Genomic DNA, 18,324 nt, shown 5'->3' on the forward strand with positions numbered 1-18,324 from the left:
AGGCCAAATGAAGTTGATGCAGTGATATCAGCTGAAATCCCTAATGTACAAGTAGATCCTGGATTGCATGAGGTAGTTATCAAAAACATGATACATGGTCCCTGTGGAACTCTTAATCAAAATTCACCGTGTATGATGGATGGTAAATGTTCAAAACGATATCCACGGACATTAATATCGGAAACAATTACTGGTAATGACGGTTATCCATTGTATCGTCGCAGATCGACAGCAGACAATGGAAAATCAACAATTGTCAAATTAAATCAACAAGATATTGAAATAGATAATCGTTGGATTGTTCCATATTCACCCATTTTATCAAAGACATTCAAAGCACACATCAACGTTGAATCTTGCCATTCAGTGAAATCGATTAAATACATTTGCAAATATGTAACCAAAGGGAGTGATATGGCTGTGATTGGAATTGGTGCAGAGAATTCTAATGATGAAGTTACCCAATACCAAATGGGCCGCTATGTCAGTAGTAATGAAGCAGTTTGGCGAATATTTTCTTTTCCTATTCATGAGAGACACCCTTCTGTTGTTCACTTAGCTGTGCATTTAGAAAATGGACAAAGAGTGTATTTTACAGCACAGAACGTAGTACAAAGAGCTGCTCAGCCACCATCAACTACATTAACCAGTTTTTTTGAGACATGCCAAAACGATGATTTCGCCCAAACATTGCTATATTCTGAAATGCCAAAATATTATACCTGGAATCAATCCTCAAGGAGATTTATACGACGGAAACAAGGAAAACCAGTTCCAGGATATACAGATGTATATTCCACCGATGCGATTGGCCGGATTTATTCAGTACATCCAAGCAATGATGAATGTTTTTATTTACGACTGCTATTAGTCAATGTACGTGGCCCAACATCATTCCAACAGTTACGAACTGTTGATGGTGAATTGTGTGGATCCTACAGAGAAGCCTGTCAACGTTTGCAATTGCTTGAAAATGACGCTCATTGGGATCAAACTCTCAATGATGCTGTAATATCATCACACGCTCATCAAATACGAACATTGTTTTCTATAATCATATCTACATGCTTCCCATGAAACCCAAGTGATTTGTGGATCAAGTACAAAGATTATATGTGTGATGATATTTTGTATCAAATACGGAATAGAATGGGAAATCCAAATATACAAATCAGTGAAGAAATTTACAACGAAGCATTGATTTCAATTGAGGACATGTGCTTGATAATGTCAAACAAACTATTAATTCAATTAGGCCTGACCGCGCCCAATCGTCCAATGCATGACGCTTTTAACCAAGAGTTGCATCGAGAAAGACTGTATGATCTCAACGCTTTGAAAGAATTAATTCAAACAAATCTTCGACTGTTAAATGAACAACAGAAGTATGTATTTGAAACTCTTATGAAAGTAACAAATGATGAAACTGGAGGGATTTACTTCTTAGATGCACCTGGTGGTACAGGAAAAACTTTTTTGATTTCATTAATATTAGCAACAATTCGCTCACAAAATAAAATTGCACTTGCACTCGCTTCGTCGGGAATCGCAGCAACTTTGCTTGAAGGTGGTCGAACAGCCCATTCAGCACTAAAATTGCCATTAAATATGCAAAGCAATGAAACTCCAACCTGCAACGTTTCGAAGAACTCTGCAATGGCAAAGGTTTTGCAGCAATGTAAATTGATTGTTTGGGATGAATGCACGATGGCACATAAAAAATCTTTGGAGGCTTTAGACAGAACCTTAAAAGATCTACGTAGCAATAATAACCGATTTGGTGGTGCAATGATTTTATTAGCAGGAGATTTTCGTCAAACATTGCCAGTGATTCCGCGATCAACGCCAGCTGATGAACTCAATGCATGTCTAAAATCCTCCAATTTGTGGAAACATGTCAAAGTACTTCATTTAAGCAAGAATATGCGTGTCGAGTTGCAAAATGACCAATCTGGAAACATATTCTCTAAACAACTCATTGACATTGGTAATGGCAAATTTCCTATAGACATGTTGACTGGCTGCATTAACTTTCCTCAAAGTTTTTGTCAGTTAACTCGATCAAAAGATGAACTTATTCAGAAGGTGTTTCCAGATGTTTCTCAAAATTACAGAAACCATGATTGGTTGAGCGAACGAGCTATACTGGCTGCAAAAAACATAGATGTAAATTAATTAAATTTCAAAATTCAAGAACAAATTACAGGCGAATTGAGGATATATAAATCAGTTGATTCGGCTACTAATCAAGATGATGTAGTCAACTATCCACCGGAATTTTTAAACTCGCTGGATTTGCCAGGATTGCCACCTCACAATCTTCAATTAAAGGTTGGATCGGTGGTTATAATGTTGCGAAATATCAACCAACCGCGTCTTTGCAACGGTACACGGTTAGCGATAAAAAAATTACTAAACAATGTGATAGAAGCAACTATACTCAAAGGAAAGTATAAAGGAGAAGATGTTCTCATACCGCGCATCCCAATGATTCCGACTGATGTGGCATTTGAGTTTAAACGACTACAGTTTCCAGTGCGGCTTGCTTTTGCTATGACTATAAACAAGTCCCAGGGGCAATCATTAAGTGTTTGTGGTACTAATCTAGAAAACCCATGTTTCTCACATGGTCAATTGTATGTTGCCTGTTCCCGTGTTGGAAAACCATCAGATTTGTTTATCTATGCGCCAGGTAATCAAACAAAAAACATCGTATACCACAAAGCACTACAATGATAATAATAATAATAATTATGATTCACATGATTAACAATAAAGCGATTACTTACTTTTCAATCCTTATATATGTTTTATTTAATTATTTTTTATTCACAACGCCCTATCACCAGAGTGATGGTTCTGTTCAGGAGAATTTTTTAAAATACGTAGGCACAAAAACTGCCACATTACAAATCTTTTTGACAGGACGAAGTCTGTCGGGTCAGCTAGTATTATATAAATATATAAAATATTGGTACATTATAAACATAATGATAAATAAAAGACGTGTAATAAAAATGTATAGAATTTATTTAAATAAAATTAAATCTTCTGGCTATCTCAGACTGACACACGGCATCAAAAAACTGAAAAAGAAAACAAAACAGTATTAAACCTTTGACTATCAAGGAACATAGACTAGTAAGAAAATAATTAAATTTCAGATAGGAGCGAAAGACAATGAAAAGTGGTAATCAAATATTTTCATTTGAACTATGCGGTCATCATAATATTTTACTTCTTTTATTTTAAACTATCTTAGATATTTACTTACTAAATTAATGTTCCAATAAACATTCTGTACCAAAAACCATTTCTTCTTGTTAGTTTATTTCACAGCACTGTTAATCCGCCAAGTGTTCCCTACAAATAAATAAAAAAATGTTTCATATACACATAAAAAAATATATGTAAACCGTTATCATTTATTTAGATCAGTTAGGAGCGAAAGACAAATGTGATAGTAATCAAAGAATTCATTTGAACTATGCAGTCATCATAATTAAAAAATTACATGGATAAAAATGAGTATCAAAAAATCTAACCCTTATTTATCCAAACGGTTCTGGAATTGTATTTGATTCCTGAAAAATAAAACAAAAATAGTTATTTAACTGATATAACCTCAATTAGATAATATTAAAAGAAGAAAAGGATAATCAGTTAAAAGTGAGTCTGCTTTCTCTTCAGAGCAAATCAGAGTGGTGCATGACATTCATCATAAATAAAACAGAAAATTAGTCATCAATCTTATAATTGAAGTAACAGTCACCAAAACACTAAAAACATCAGTATTCCAGCTCACTGTTACTAGACAGCATGAATAATATATAATAGATAGACTATAATGTAAGTGACACTCAATGCTGTACACATTACCACCTAAATAATTTTAGACTTTTAAGCATATTAAGAATTTTAAATTATTGTAAACTCAATCAAAACAGCTATATATAATTTTTGAATAAGTAGATTACTTACAAAACTTACGGCTTTTACTCCAGTTCTGTCAACAATGACAGATAACATCTGAAAAAGCAAAAAAAAACCTAATAAATAAATTATGCAAAAAAGTTCTCAACAAATATTCTTTCAAAACCTCAGTTGGTAGTGCATGTTAAGATTATGAATCATTATATTCATACAAGGTGTGTTTATCATCATAACTTATATATAAGACAAATGTTATTAATCATATTAACTTACTTTTAAAAGAAATTTAATATATTCCTTCACGGTCTTCACAAACTCGAACAATCTGGAATAAAAAGAAATAATGAAATTACACTACAATACAAAAAAAAGTTATATATAGTAGGTTCTATCAGATAGAGCTAATGTTTATATATCACTGATAATCAAACAAAAAATTATCATCACAACTATATTTTAAATTATGATCAGTATTAACTCCAACTTACATCTCACTCAAATAGGTTTCATGGCTTTAACTTGGACGAAAATTCGAGGAACGTCGATATTTTCCTTTTTATTAACTGTCCTTCTGTGAATGTATGTATTAACTGAAATTTCAAACCCAGCTTGCTCAAAAACAGTTCTTATATATTCTGTTGAGAAATAGTAACATCTTGTTCCATCCTGACGCATGTAAAAGTTGTCGCTAATTTTATGACCAGCCTTAAATCGTATTTGAGCCATATCATACAGACCATAGTCGCGGAATAGCACTAAACCTCCTGGTTTCAACAGGGAATAAATTATCTTCAATGTTGGAATAAACTTATCAGGATGAATAGCAGACAGAACAAATATTAATGTCACTATATCGACGGATTCCTTCGTCACATGTTGATAGACATTCTCTGTGGTTATATCACATTGAAAAGCTGTAATTTTTTCCGCATCATACAAAATATTTGCTTTAACCATGTCTATGGCTCTTGGAGATAAATCACATGCAAATACCTTGAAATTCAATTTATCCCCAATCAACGGAAATATAAAGTTCCCGACGCCACAGCCAACTTCAAAAAGTACTCTAGCAGCGTCATTGCCTTCCTCGCTAAGCAATTCGGTAAACTCTCTTGTTGTCCAATGGCGATCTTTGAAAAAACGAGTCTCATTCCTTTTATAAAATAGATCCCAATGCTTTTTGGCTCCTGATTCCAAAGTTGAAGCTTTATGCGAGCTCACTAAACGGCTATTTTGTTGCTCTAAACGTTGTTTCTCTTCCGGCGTTAATGCTTTGGCAGTTTCAACTGTAATTTCTTCGTTCAATTCTGCCATATTCACAAAAATATTCACTTGTTTATATAATAGTAAACATTGTTTTAAAGCAGAGATTAAAAAAACCTTACAATAATATAGTGATTTAGAAGATTTTAATAGACTTTCAACAACCTACCTAGCACAAAGACACAGAAAAAATGAGGTTGGTGTAACGTGTAAAATCCATTTTATAGGTGTCTAAAGTGAAGTTAGACGCATACACAGGTAATGTCAAAAACCTTGTATAAAATATTTATATTATAAAGTTATATATATATATATATATATATATATATATATATATATATATATATAGACATACAATTATTTTAAACAATTACATCTGAATAAATTATTTTAGTGATAAAATATTATTAAAACATAAAACAAACATTTACCTTTCTTTTGTATACACTGTTGCATAACACGTAGGAATAATTTTAATACCAGAAATTAAATAATTAATGTTGAAATAGTGGTTTAACTAATATTTGTATTAACTGGTAATATAAAAAAACATTAAAATTAAAACTGAAAGTAAAAATGTGCTGTAATCATTAGATATTGGAATAATTCAATTAAATTTCATAAATGATAATTATATTTTATAGCAAATTAAACATCATATTAGACTGTAATAATATTAAAATCATATGTGTGTAATATTTTAATGTGAAATATCAATATAGAAAAATATAGTGTATTGTGAGTTGCATGCATTTTTGCAAGGTTGAATAATGTTGCCTAGATGAACAATATAATAAATATATTAATTAGTCTTAGTTTTTCTTATACTTTAAATGTGTTTTTTTAATGAAACCTATATTTTGCCACACTAGTTAGATTTGAACGTAAAAGTAACAGAAAATTAATCATTATAATGATATCGTTATGATTTATAACATTTAAGCCAGATAGATTATTGAATTTTGCCAGCTAACTGAAACAATTGAATGTAGAAAATATAAATTATTACTTGTATCTGTCAAACTAGAGTTAATTGATACATTTTATGGTGGTTTTTGAATATAATAGATGAAAATAGATTAGAATATATTATTTTACAGTGCGAAAAAATTTTTTTTGGTACCGCAATCTCATAGACTCATTTCATACTGTTTTAAACTATTATTTAACACAAATAACGGGAGGGGGCGGTAGAATCCGATTGGAAACATATTGGAAGATTATTTTTATCTATGCTCGATTAAATGTCGACGAATTTATAAAATGCACTATGTACTCCAGCTTTTGTATTCATTGTTGATAATTTATTTGAAATTGACGTGTTGAAGTATTTTCAACAATGGAAAACATAAGAAACATTGTGGAAGCAATTGCAAGAGTACATGTGTTAAGTCAATCTGTTTTGAAAACAACTATTAGTAACCGCACTGATTCCGTTGAAACCGGTCTTAAAGAAGGTTCACGAGAAGAAAGTTCAAAACCTGCATATACACCAGAAGGTATCGAAAAACTCCAAGATCTAGTTGCCAGAGCACAAATGGCCGAGCAATTAGCACACTAAATTTTCTCTTCTAATTTCAGCTTAAATGTTTTTAACAAGTGTATGGAACATTTGTTTCGTAAATACCGGATTTCTGTGTTATTTAATTTACTACGATACAGGTTTTTAATTACAAGGTACAATTTGTCACTCAGGATTTTGTATATTTAGAAATATAAATATTTCAAATAAAATATTAAAGGAATATTACTATTATGTATTTTTATTATGGTGAATGAGTAAATACTTTCAAAGTATAGATATAAGTATTATTAGGTGTAAATGAACAGTGTAACTGTTATCATTTTAGTATATAAAATCATATTATCATGACTGATAGGCATGCTATGTTCTGTTGTGAAAAGTAGCTTTTGTTCAATTCAATTATATCAGTTTAAAGAGGTTTTAAAGAAAAACTTTTCGTTTTATTGATAAGGAGCTTCTAATCTTATGTTTCTTAATGAAATATACGAGCGTCAAACACTAATCTATGATATATTAACCGTTTTCAGGTAAAACAATAAGTCCATCACTGTAGAGCCTCTGAGTTCTTTGGAAGAGAAATTGAACCAAGTGGTGTTCACAAACCTCTTTTGTAGACAGATTTACACCATTAAGAGAGTTTTGCTAAACAACCGGTAGTCAAACAAGGCAAGTTCTGGGTTATACTCCTGTACATGTCTCACAGTTCGTTTTGATTATTTCTAGCTATTTTACTTTTCTTCAATTGGCCATTTCAATCACACTAGTTGTCGTGACATTTGAGTATCAGTCAGTAATCATTAATGACCAAATCTGAATTATACAGTGGGTGGAACCACTAGCAAATTAAAATTCTTGAAACACGCCAAAATTCCGCCAAATTCTTTCTCTATGCCATTATATATTGTACATAGACATCTTTTAATTCGTCTTATAGATTATATGAATTGTATTGTATGAATGGTTGCATAATTTTTCAACACGCAAGAATAAAAACGCAGCGAAAAATAAATACAGTATATTGAAAACAAATATGGCAGGATATGTCAAATAAATAAAAACATAGCAATAATAATAATAATATCACCGAACGTCAGGTCCATGTGTAAGTGGACGTCTCGCCGCAGTATTTCAGACACTCGATGTTCGAAACGACGTCCGGATCCGCGGAACAAAAACTCCTCAACACCCTGGGGGCCAAGCCGCAGTCCGACAGGTTTTCCTTGCTGAAGACGGTCGTGCCGTGCCGCTCGATCTCGGACCGTCTCTGGTTCTTCCTTCGGATCCTGCTGAAAGACGAAGTGCTCTCGACGTCGCTGAACATGATGCTGAGACTGTGATCTGGCGCGTTGATGTTCAGGATGTTGTGGACCGTGGTTGGAAGTATGGGGCCCAACAACTCGAGGGAATAGTAGTCGGTGCCCTCGTCGTGGATTTTATTCTCTCTGACCTTCAACGACGATAAGGTAGCCCCGTGAAAGGAAACGGGAGCCAATAGGGTAGGCGGTATGCCCGCCAGGGCTCCCGTAGGAGCGATGATGCTCTTACAGTTAATGAGGAAATTGAAAAATCCGTTCACCTCAACTCCGTCGATGAGTACTAAACTTTGATCACTGTTATCAACTTCACATTCGTTCTTATGTATAATTCTGGCCTAAAATATGGCACAAAACTATAAAACAGGACAAAATAACCGCACAACTCACATACCTGAGTGTAATTTATCTGTTTTATGTCATCTGAATTGATACCCATTTTTTTGAGCCACTCTTCGTCTGGTGTGTCTTCTTCATCGAAATCATCATCCTACATTAAAAAAATATATTAAAATTACATTATTATAACACTGGGAAATATATCAACCCTTTGCATGGGAGATCCCATAAATTGATGTTTCCATCCCAAACAATCTACTTATAAAACACAGTGAAAAAATATCAAAATACAGAGGAGCAATTAAAGAAATAGTGGAAATTCAAAAATAACGGCAAATCACATAGTTTTTGCTACAAGTTCACCAAATGCTTTAAAAAAAGGGTATTCGAATATATCCCATATAGTCATCATAATTTACTAAAGTCAGTAATTACTGAAGCCAGTATTAAACGCTTTTACGAACAGCAAAGGTAAAATCAAATAAAAAATTATAGAAAAATTCATCATACAATAAATATGTGTAATCATCACAATGGTTTAAAAACAGGGTATCTAAAGGAGATAGAAGGATTAATAACTGCAAAATAATAAGTTTTGCATAACATAATTAAGGCCTAAATCCACAGGCTACAAGTATAGATTAAGTAAAGAAAAAGACAAGAGTGTTGATAACATAATAGTGGGCATTGACCATAGTTTCGAAACTTCTGAGTGATGCTTACTCCACTAGCTTATATAAAAATATCCCAACTCTAGATTATTTAAACCTGGTTGTATATTTTAAGTAATCAGTAGTGATTCACTTACATTCTTTGAATTAACGTCACTTTCTCCCGTTTGTCCCAACTCGGAATCTAAAGTCTCATAACCCTGATCTGATGTTCTTGTGTTTTTCAGTGGCATGGTAAATTCGATTTCTTCTTGCCGTAACATGTGCCTGAAACCACGCGTAGTGGGGGTGATTATGGCGTGGACGTCGGTGTAACTTAGCAAACCGGCTGCTCTAAATAACACTGTAAAACTGTTGGCACACACATAAAAATAAGGACATTGCCTAGTTCGTATAAGTTGAAACAGTGATCTAAAACTATCTGTCCATGACTGGTGAAGACTGTTTTTTACAGAAGGATAGGCGGACATATTGATATCACTCGCACCTGTTTTCGAGCTGCTACGTGGGAACAACGATAACCACGGGAGAAATGGATGTTGCCAATATAAACAACACTGGTGGAACTTTGAGTTAGGCGATATATCCAATGTAGACTCACTGCTCTCCATATCCAGACAACGAGAGAAACTTGTTACGCCCGACGCTTCTTCACTAATTTTCAACTTGTGATTCCAAGGAAATGGTTTCAATGATATCAATCTCATTTTTCTCTTTAGAGTCCAATCGATTGGACACCAAGCTTTACCAGTAGCCTTCACTATTTCAACCGGTTCTTCATCAGCCTTTTCAATCTTCTCTAGTACTCCATTAAAAGAGGTATAGGATCTATTTGCAGGGTCTGGCGAATCGGTGAAATTCAATAACTTAAACAGTGTTTGATCTGTTCCTGCATCCAAGAATTCCTCATCATTCTTCACTTTCTTTGTTTGGTCACATTGTTCCTTAACAAACGGATTTTTTCGTTTCCTACCATTTAAAACATTTTCAAACGCTGCAGACTTGTTACCGAGATTATTGTCGGTTTTTACCGCTAAGTTGCCATTTATTCTGTTCTGTAATGCTTTCTTTTTTAGTTTTAATTTATGTAGTTTTAACACATCCTTTGGGTGTTGCCATTGCATATCTGTACTTGGACTTTGTGCCATTACGTTACAAGTGGTACAGTTAATGAATTTATAACATGCCTAAATCACAGCTGTGTTTTTACATTCAAACAAATATAGAGTATAGAAAAACATAGAGACCCCTGGGTAACATATGGTTCTGTCAATTATATGGCGGCAATATTTAAAATATGTAAATCGGATATTTATAGTTCATGTATCTTATTTACTGAATATATACCTACGGTATCAACATAATTTAATTTTAGCATTTAAAGGTTATTTTCAACTTTTATTTATATTAAGAATATATATTTTTCTATTAGAGGGAACTGTTATTTGTTATCAGAGGTGTAATAGATGGCGCTACCATGCTAAACAAGAGATAAAAACCAATTAATTAGTAATAGACATATATTTTTTTATAAATAAATGTTATATCAGGGAACTATAAAGCAAAAACACTATTTTCTTATCATCACATTTATTTCTTTCCCATAAAACAATTGTTCATTGTATTTCACTGTATATATAATAACATGGATTTACTTATAATTTATTCATAATATACAGATAAAATATATGAGATATACAAGTTTATAAATAGGAATTATATATTCATTTTAAGTGAAATATTTCAGATGTGGTTGAGTCTAAATAATTTTAATTGTAATTTTTAAAATCAATGCAGTTTCAGGCGAAAAATGAAAGGTGATTAGTTAGAAGTGCAGAATTGACTTTTCAGTCATACTAGGACTATTTCTTTTCATGCATATCATGAGTTACTGATAATGCTATCTGCCTACTTCGCTGGGCCAAGTGTAAACAAAATGTTCAATTTCAAGGCAATAATAATTATTAATTTGAAATTCCAATGACCTGTGATGAAACTGATCGTTTTTTCATGGATGTTGAGCATAAGATATGATATTTAATAATTTTGTATTTTCAAATCTCTTTTTACCTGGCAAAAGTTTAAATTATAAATAAAAATATGGTTTTATTAAGATTAAATTGAAATCGTTTTTAGAACTTCCACCAAATGATCGTTATAATAATAATTATTTCTGTGGCAACTAGATGTCTGACAAGCCAAGATGTCAGCCTAAAACGCTTATAATTTTCTGTTTTCCAGACATAAGAATCTAATTCTTCAAATGCCTGGCACGCGACGTTGCCACTTCTTTTAAGTTATATGTAGATTTGAGAAATATAATATAAATAAAATAAATTATCATGAATTCATAAATTGATCAAAATTTTATTTTTGACAGACATTTATTTTTTTATTCTGACAACTGAATTTAACTGAATTTTTGTTATAATTTTTATTTTCTAAAATGTAACAATAGTAATATTAGGAAAAGAGGAAATAAAACAATATGTAAAATAACAAACTTATTTGTTAATATAAAAATATTATAACACCAAACCAAAGTTACAATTCTAAAAAAATATTTAGCTTTTTATATATTTAGCATATTTATCTGAACTTTTATACTCGCAGCGTCAACTATGATTAAAATATAATGAATTTAACATGAGATATTTTCTGTAAAATCAAAATTGAATATATAAGAAATTGGATGGAATTTTCTGATATGTCTCTTCACATTAAAAAGGCTACAAAATCTTTTTACTTTTTACTATTTATAATAAGAATATGTACAACAACAAATAAACTATAAACAAATATAAACAATCAAGAGCTACTAGAGTTCTTACTAGTAACAGAATCTACCTCCCTATATCTCGGAAACTATAAGAGATAATGCAATCTGGCACACGGCAACGTAATTGGCATGCTAAATATTACTTGGAATGTGATTTGGAACGAAATCAGTAATTCATAAGACCATTTTACAATGTTGGCCTAAATTAAAAAACAGAGCCTAAAGTGTCAAATTTCGATAGCCTATATCTCGGAAACTATAAGAGATAATGCAATCTGGCACACGGCAACGTAATTGGCATACCAAATATTACTTGGAATGTGATTTGGAACGAAATCAGTAATTCATAAGACCATTTTACAATGTTGGCCTAAATTAAAAAACAGAGCCTAAAGTGTCAAATTTCGATAGCCTATATCTCGGAAACTATAAGAGATAATGCAATCTGGCACACGGCAACGTAATTGGCATGCCAAATATTACTTGGAATGTGATTTGGAACGAAATCAGTAATTCATAAGACCATTTTACAATGTTGGCCTAAATTAAAAAACAGAGCCTAAAGTGTAAAATTTCGATAGCCTATATCTCGGAAATTATAAGAGATAATGCAATCTGGCAAACGGCAACGTAATTGGCATTCCAAATATTACTTGGAATGTGATTTGGAACGAAATCTGTAATTCATAAGACCATTTTACAATGTTGGCCTAAATTAAAAAACAGAGCCTAAAGTGTCAAATTTCGATAGCCTATATCTCGGAAACTATAAGAGATAATGCAATCTGGCACACGGCAACGTAATTGGCATGCCAAATATTACTTGGAATGTGAATTGGAACGAAATCCGTAATTCATAAGACCCTTTTACAATTTTGGCCGATATTAAATAACAGAGCCTAAAGTGTAAAATTTCGATAGCCTATATCTCGGAAACTAAGAGAGCTAATACAATTTGGCAAACGGCAACGTAATTGGCATTCCAAATATTACTTGGAATGTGATTTGGAACGAAATCTGTAATTCATAAGACCATTTTACAATGTTGGCCTAAATTAAAAAACAGAGCCTAAAGTGTCAAATTTCGATAGCCTATATCTCGGAAACTATAAGAGATAATGCAATCTGGCACACGGCAACGTAATTGGCATGCCAAATATTACTTGGAATGTGATTTGGAACGAAATCAGTAATTCATAAGACCATTTTACAATGTTGGCCTAAATTAAAAAACAGAGCCTAAAGTGTAAAATTTCGATAGCCTATATCTCGGAAACTATAAGAGATAATGCAATCTGGCACACGGCAACGTAATTGGCATACCAAATATTACTTGGAATATGACTTGGAACGAAATCTGTAATTCATAAGACCATTTTACAATGTTGGCCTAAATTAAAAAACAGAGTCTACAGTGTCAAATTTCGATAGCCTATATCTCGGAAACTATAAGAGATAATGCAATCTGGCAAACGGCAACGTAATTGGCATACCAAATATTACTTGGAATGTGATTTGGAACGAAATCTGTAATTCATAAGACCATTTTACAATGTTGGCCTAAATTAAAAAACAGAGCCTAAAGTGTAAAATTTCGATAGCCTATGGAGCCTAAACTGTCAGATTTCGATAGCCTATATCTCGGAAACTATAAGAGATAATGCAATCTGGCAAACGGCAACGTAATTGGCATGCCAAATATTACTTGGAATATGATTTGGAACGAAATCTGTAATTCATAAGACCATTTTACAATGTTGGCCTAAATTAAAAAACGGAGCCTAAACTGTCAGATTTCGATAGCCTATATCTCGGAAACTATAAGAGATAATGCAATCTGGCAAACGGCAACGTAATTGGCATGCCAAATATTACTTGGAATATGATTTGGAACGAAATCTGTAATTCATAAGACCATTTTACAATGTTGGCCTAAATTAAAAAACGGAGCCTAAACTGTCAGATTTCGATAGCCTATATCTCGGAAACTATAAGAGATAATGCAATCTGGCAAACGGCAACGTAATTGGCATGCCAAATATTACTTGGAATATGATTTGGAACGAAATCTGTAATTCATAAGACCATTTTACAATGTTGGCCTAAATTAAAAAACGGAGCCTAAACTGTCAGATTTCGATAGCCTATATCTCGGAAACTATAAGAGATAATGCAATCTGGCAAACGGCAACGTAATTGGCATGCCAAATATTACTTGGAATATGATTTGGAACGAAATCTGTAATTCATAAGACCATTTTACAATGTTGGCCTAAATTAAAAAACGGAGCCTAAACTGTCAGATTTCGATAGCCTATATCTCGGAAACTATAAGAGATAATGCAATCTGGCAAACGGCAACGTAATTGGCATGCCAAATATTACTTGGAATATGATTTGGAACGAAATCTGTAATTCATAAGACCATTTTACAATGTTGGCCTAAATTAAAAAACGGAGCCTAAACTGTCAGATTTCGATAGCCTATATCTCGGAAACTATAAGAGATAATGCAATCTGGCAAACGGCAACGTAATTGGCATGCCAAATATTACTTGGAATGTGATTTGGAACGAAATCTGTAATTCATAAGACCATTTTACAATGTTGGCCTAAATTAAAAAACAGAGCCTAAAGTGTAAAATTTCGATAGCCTATATCTCGGAAACTATAAGAGATAATGCAATCTGGCACACGGCAATGTAATTGGCATACCAAATATTACTTGGAATATGATTTGGAACGAAATCTGTAATTCATAAGACCATTTTACAATGTTGGCCTAAATTAAAAAACAGAGCCTAAAGTGTCAAATTGCGATAGCCTATATTTCGGTCGCATTCCATCCAATTTCGATGACGCAAATACAAATAAACTTTGACTATATATATTTGCTGATTACCTTTCTACCGAGAGACATAAGTAACGCAAGGAAGCCGTCTATCGACAGCGGCTTCTAGTTAAAAATCAGTCGACGCCTCCTCGACCATATTTCCTTCGGATGGCGATCAGATCCAATTAAAGGCGGAGGATGAAAATGGGGAGCGTTCGAACTCCGGAGAAAAACCTTCGGAGCCAAGAGGCCATTTATCTCGCTACCCCACTCCGCACTACACTTTTAATTAACAGAGCTAAATCGTTTAATGCCTCCCCAGACACAACTTTAATCTGGCGCTAATTATAACATCCCCTCCCTGCTGCGCAGCGCCCTCTACGTGCCAGCCGCCCGTTCCGGAGTGGTACGGGCGCGCTAAATACCGTCATTACCGTTCGCGCGTCGAATTATTTCACGTTTATTCGGTCGGAACGGTTCAAAATGCCTCCCCCTCGAAACGTACGCCATTATTCCGACTCGAAATATACTTTGGGATAGTTGTAAAATGGAAATGGAAGGTTGAATATCGTAAATTAGTTAATAATAAAATAGATATGGTTTAATATGTCAATGTCTGTAGTTGTCATACATTACAGAAAACTGTAAATTGGTAATAAACAATTACTCTATATCGTAGGTCTCAAATTTATAATGGTTATGTCATAAGATTACGTTTTTTATATTAAGGAACGAATAATATAGTCCTTCCAATAAAACAGCCAATGCACGTGTTTGACTCTAGCTAAAAAGAGGCAGAATGAAGAATATGTAACCAAATCGTCTATAGTCTATTCAAAGTTCTTTTAGTAATGCGTCATGGATATTTGTGACGTCGAAACATTAGAATGTTGCCGTATCAACTCTGAGTTTTAGTTCAGTTTGACTTTGACATACATGAAAATTGTAATCTAAATAAAATAATTGAACTAAAATGTTATCAAATATAATTTATTTTAACACTATTTTATATCTGAAAACTACAGTTAATTCTACAGCCACAATAATTTATAGGTAAGTGTTAAAACCTCTTAACACTATTGCATTAAATAATTTCGCATATGTCTGACAAACGGACGACGGCCGGTTGTTTTTGAGAATGCTTTTTGTGTGTTTCTTCTGCGCTGAGTATTAGTGTAGGTACTGTGAATCACATCGCTTAAAAAATGAAGAACAATACGTTAAATTCAACCAAGAAAACCCGTCTACATATAAAATGGGAGACGCATCTTGACCATTTTGAATATTGGCTCTATTCGAGATAAAATATACGATATGTATAAGAGCAATAAGTACGCGAACTATTTTATCGACATAAACATAATTAATTAAATTATTTCAGAGAAAATTATTAGTCTGGAAAGTATACATAAAACAGTGAGGTACATGCAGCTTTCTGAGGGATGTAAAACATACCTTCATACAGTCTTACAGTCCATAGGATTTAAATTGTGTAAAGCTAACCCTAGAAGAAGTCTAATGGAACTTCCTTAAATGCAACAATGCCTTAAATATAACATTTATGTATGTCTTTCTAAAGGCATACCAATAAGCCCAAGGAAGATAAACTATGTGAATTTGTGTATCTTGATGAAACTTAGATTGGCACTCTTGGCAAGACAGTAACAAAAAATGTGTAAAAACAACAAAAATTGATAGAAAAAGCTAGAAGTAAAAATAATATTTGATTATTTTTTGTTGATCATAAGATTCATTAATAATTAATTGCAGATATATTGTTATTCTTGCAGGGAATAAGATTGGTTTTATTCCTGTTGCAGAATTAGTATTTTCCTCCAAATCCAAGGGCGACTACCATGGAGAAATGAACCATAACACGTTTTTGTTATGGTTTGATACATCAGTTATTATTTTGGACATTGCACCATATCATAGCACACTGATGGGAAAAATCCCAACAATAGCATCATCAAAGACTGTAATGAAGGAATGGCTTTCAAAACATGAATTGGGTTTTGAAGAGTCTATGTTAAAAACTGAATTATTTCAAATTATTACTAGGTATAACTGAAATATAAATGAAATATTTCATTGTATTTTTTGCAATTGACTATTTTTAGAAATAAACCCGAAAAAAGATATACAGTAGATTAGATGGCTGAACAATATGGTCACATATTACTGTGACTTCCTCTCTATCACTGTATATTGAAGACTTATTATAATAGACATGCTGGTCGATAAGGATATTCCATCAAAAACTGTTTGGATATGCGGAAGGAAGCATTGTCGACTATAATACCTTCGGTTTAGACGAACTCGATAAGACATACAGAGGAAGTAATTGATAAATGGTGGATCCTGAACATGCTCTCGAATAAAAGCAAAATACATGACTTTGATATATAATTGTTAATTTGGTGACCTCCAGGGGAATACCGCTACTTAACAATATGTACCTAGAACTCTACCTCATGGGTGGTGTGGAAAAGAGTTTAATGTATATATAACACAACAGACTTGTTTAACTTGTAAACTATTATATCTGTGTTCTTAATTGTAGTTTCAAGTCCTCCGATAACATATGCATTAGATGTACTATAATGTTAAAATAAATTATATTTGATAACAGTATTTGAATTTTGTCTGTAGTTGTCAAACTTTACAGAAAACTGTAGATATTATAGTGGTTATGTCACAAGATTACGTTTCTTGAATCAAGGGACAAATAATATAGTCCGTCCAATAAAATAGCCAATGCACGTCGTTTGACGGTGTAAACGTATTGACAAATTCAATTATACTAAAAATGCAAAATATACTACTTGCATTACTCTAGCTAAAAGAGGCAGAATGAAGAATATGTAACTAAATCTGTCTATAATATTCGATTTGTATTGGCAAACACTGTTGTCATATGCCAATCTAAATATAATAAAACAACTCTAACCTATAACATATTGTGGTTGTTTACTTAATTTTAGTTGAAGCCCTTCAGTAAATATGCATTAGATATAAATTATATTTTATAAGGTTTAATTTCTTATTTAATGATTTTATTTACATTAGTATTTTGTTGGCAGATTGTAAATAAACGAAAATTTTAATTTCGTGCGGCAACGTTGCATTATAAATTCCATGAATGTTGGTTTTGTGAAGCTTCCGTTTTTATCTAAACAGTATTACGCAAGTGAGTTTTAAGTTTTGCTCTCATTTTTGCCGTGGTAGTTCTGGCCATTATCCTTTTTCGTTGGTCTCTATCCGTTAACTTTGGATTTTGCCCATCATGATGTTTCGCCGATGATGTTTTACCATGTTTTGTATATGCTGTTACCATAGATTAAAAAATAGAAAAGGGTTTACATAAAAAATTGATTAATTCAAGGAACGAAGAAGCGACTAGTTACACGGCGATGCAAAATAACACTGAAGGTTCTTATCTGTTAGAAAACAGACCGAACCAGACTACAACAAAAGGACCCAAGCGTACGTTGATTGGTCAAAACTGCTCATGAGAATATATTCTAAACTAGCTTGACATATTTCATAGCTACGTATTATTATTTGCAAGGGTTGTGGTTAGAAAACAATTTGTAGGTTAATCTTGTATTAAAAACATTTTGTTGGGGTCTTGTAATATTCATGGATACAAGCTTTCGGCATGGATT

At 32.7% G+C, this 18,324-nt stretch overlaps 2 protein-coding genes and 2 non-coding genes across 6 annotated transcripts; all 4 read right to left on the reverse strand.

The window, feature by feature from the left end:
- Nucleotides 1-3,012: 3,012 nt before the first annotated feature.
- Nucleotides 3,013-5,429, reverse strand: LOC143194914 (tRNA N(3)-cytidine methyltransferase METTL6). Of its 3 annotated transcripts, none has more exons than XR_013005406.1 (6): nt 5,366-5,429; nt 4,207-4,258; nt 3,982-4,029; nt 3,546-3,584; nt 3,275-3,363; nt 3,013-3,086 (listed from the first exon to the last, which is right to left on the reverse strand). XR_013005406.1 is itself a non-coding variant. In XM_076401704.1 (6 exons), the coding sequence occupies exon 1, from the start codon at nt 5,245-5,247 to the stop codon at nt 4,429-4,431; it is 819 nt and encodes a 272-aa protein (XP_076257819.1). In that variant the 5' UTR covers nt 5,248-5,389; the 3' UTR covers nt 3,013-3,086; nt 3,275-3,363; nt 3,546-3,584; nt 3,982-4,029; nt 4,207-4,258; nt 4,422-4,428. The 3 variants fall into 3 exon arrangements, 2 of the variants coding, with proteins under 2 accessions (XP_076257819.1, XP_076257820.1); XM_076401704.1 differs by having other exon boundaries at nt 4,422-5,389; XM_076401705.1 differs by lacking the exon at nt 3,546-3,584 and having other exon boundaries at nt 4,422-5,388.
- On the reverse strand, nt 3,153-3,236 carry LOC143196788 (small nucleolar RNA snR60/Z15/Z230/Z193/J17). The gene has a single exon (XR_013005850.1). It is a non-coding gene; the product is annotated as a small nucleolar RNA snR60/Z15/Z230/Z193/J17 (small nucleolar RNA).
- Nucleotides 3,427-3,509, reverse strand: LOC143196789 (small nucleolar RNA snR60/Z15/Z230/Z193/J17). Its single transcript, XR_013005851.1, has one exon. It is a non-coding gene; the product is annotated as a small nucleolar RNA snR60/Z15/Z230/Z193/J17 (small nucleolar RNA).
- Nucleotides 5,430-7,721: 2,292 nt separating the features above from the next.
- Nucleotides 7,722-10,324, reverse strand: hd (humpty dumpty). The gene is made up of 3 exons (XM_076401686.1): nt 9,182-10,324; nt 8,429-8,524; nt 7,722-8,372 (listed from the first exon to the last, which is right to left on the reverse strand). Exons 1-3 carry the CDS (start codon nt 10,190-10,192, stop codon nt 7,812-7,814), a joined length of 1,668 nt encoding a protein of 555 aa, XP_076257801.1. The 5' UTR covers nt 10,193-10,324; the 3' UTR covers nt 7,722-7,811.
- Between the last annotated feature and the right edge of the window lie 8,000 nt (nt 10,325-18,324).

The sequence above is a fragment of the Rhynchophorus ferrugineus genome, unplaced genomic scaffold (genome assembly GCF_030347505.1).
Source record: "Rhynchophorus ferrugineus isolate W39M unplaced genomic scaffold, kcgeb_rfMv2 rfM4, whole genome shotgun sequence".
NCBI lineage: Eukaryota > Metazoa > Arthropoda > Insecta > Coleoptera > Curculionidae > Rhynchophorus > Rhynchophorus ferrugineus.

Coding starts and splice junctions, on each gene's coding strand:
- hd (XM_076401686.1), bottom strand. CDS start 10,192: ATGGCACAAAGTCCAAGTACAGATATGCAATGGCAACACCCAAAGGAT. Junction 8,525..9,181: donor GTGACGTTAATTCAAAGAAT/GTAAGTGAATCA, acceptor TTTTTAATGTAG/GATGATGATTTCGATGAAGA. Junction 8,373..8,428: donor AACAGATAAATTACACTCAG/GTATGTGAGTTG, acceptor GCCATATTTTAG/GCCAGAATTATACATAAGAA.
- LOC143194914 (XM_076401704.1), bottom strand. CDS start 5,247: ATGGCAGAATTGAACGAAGAAATTACAGTTGAAACTGCCAAAGCATTA.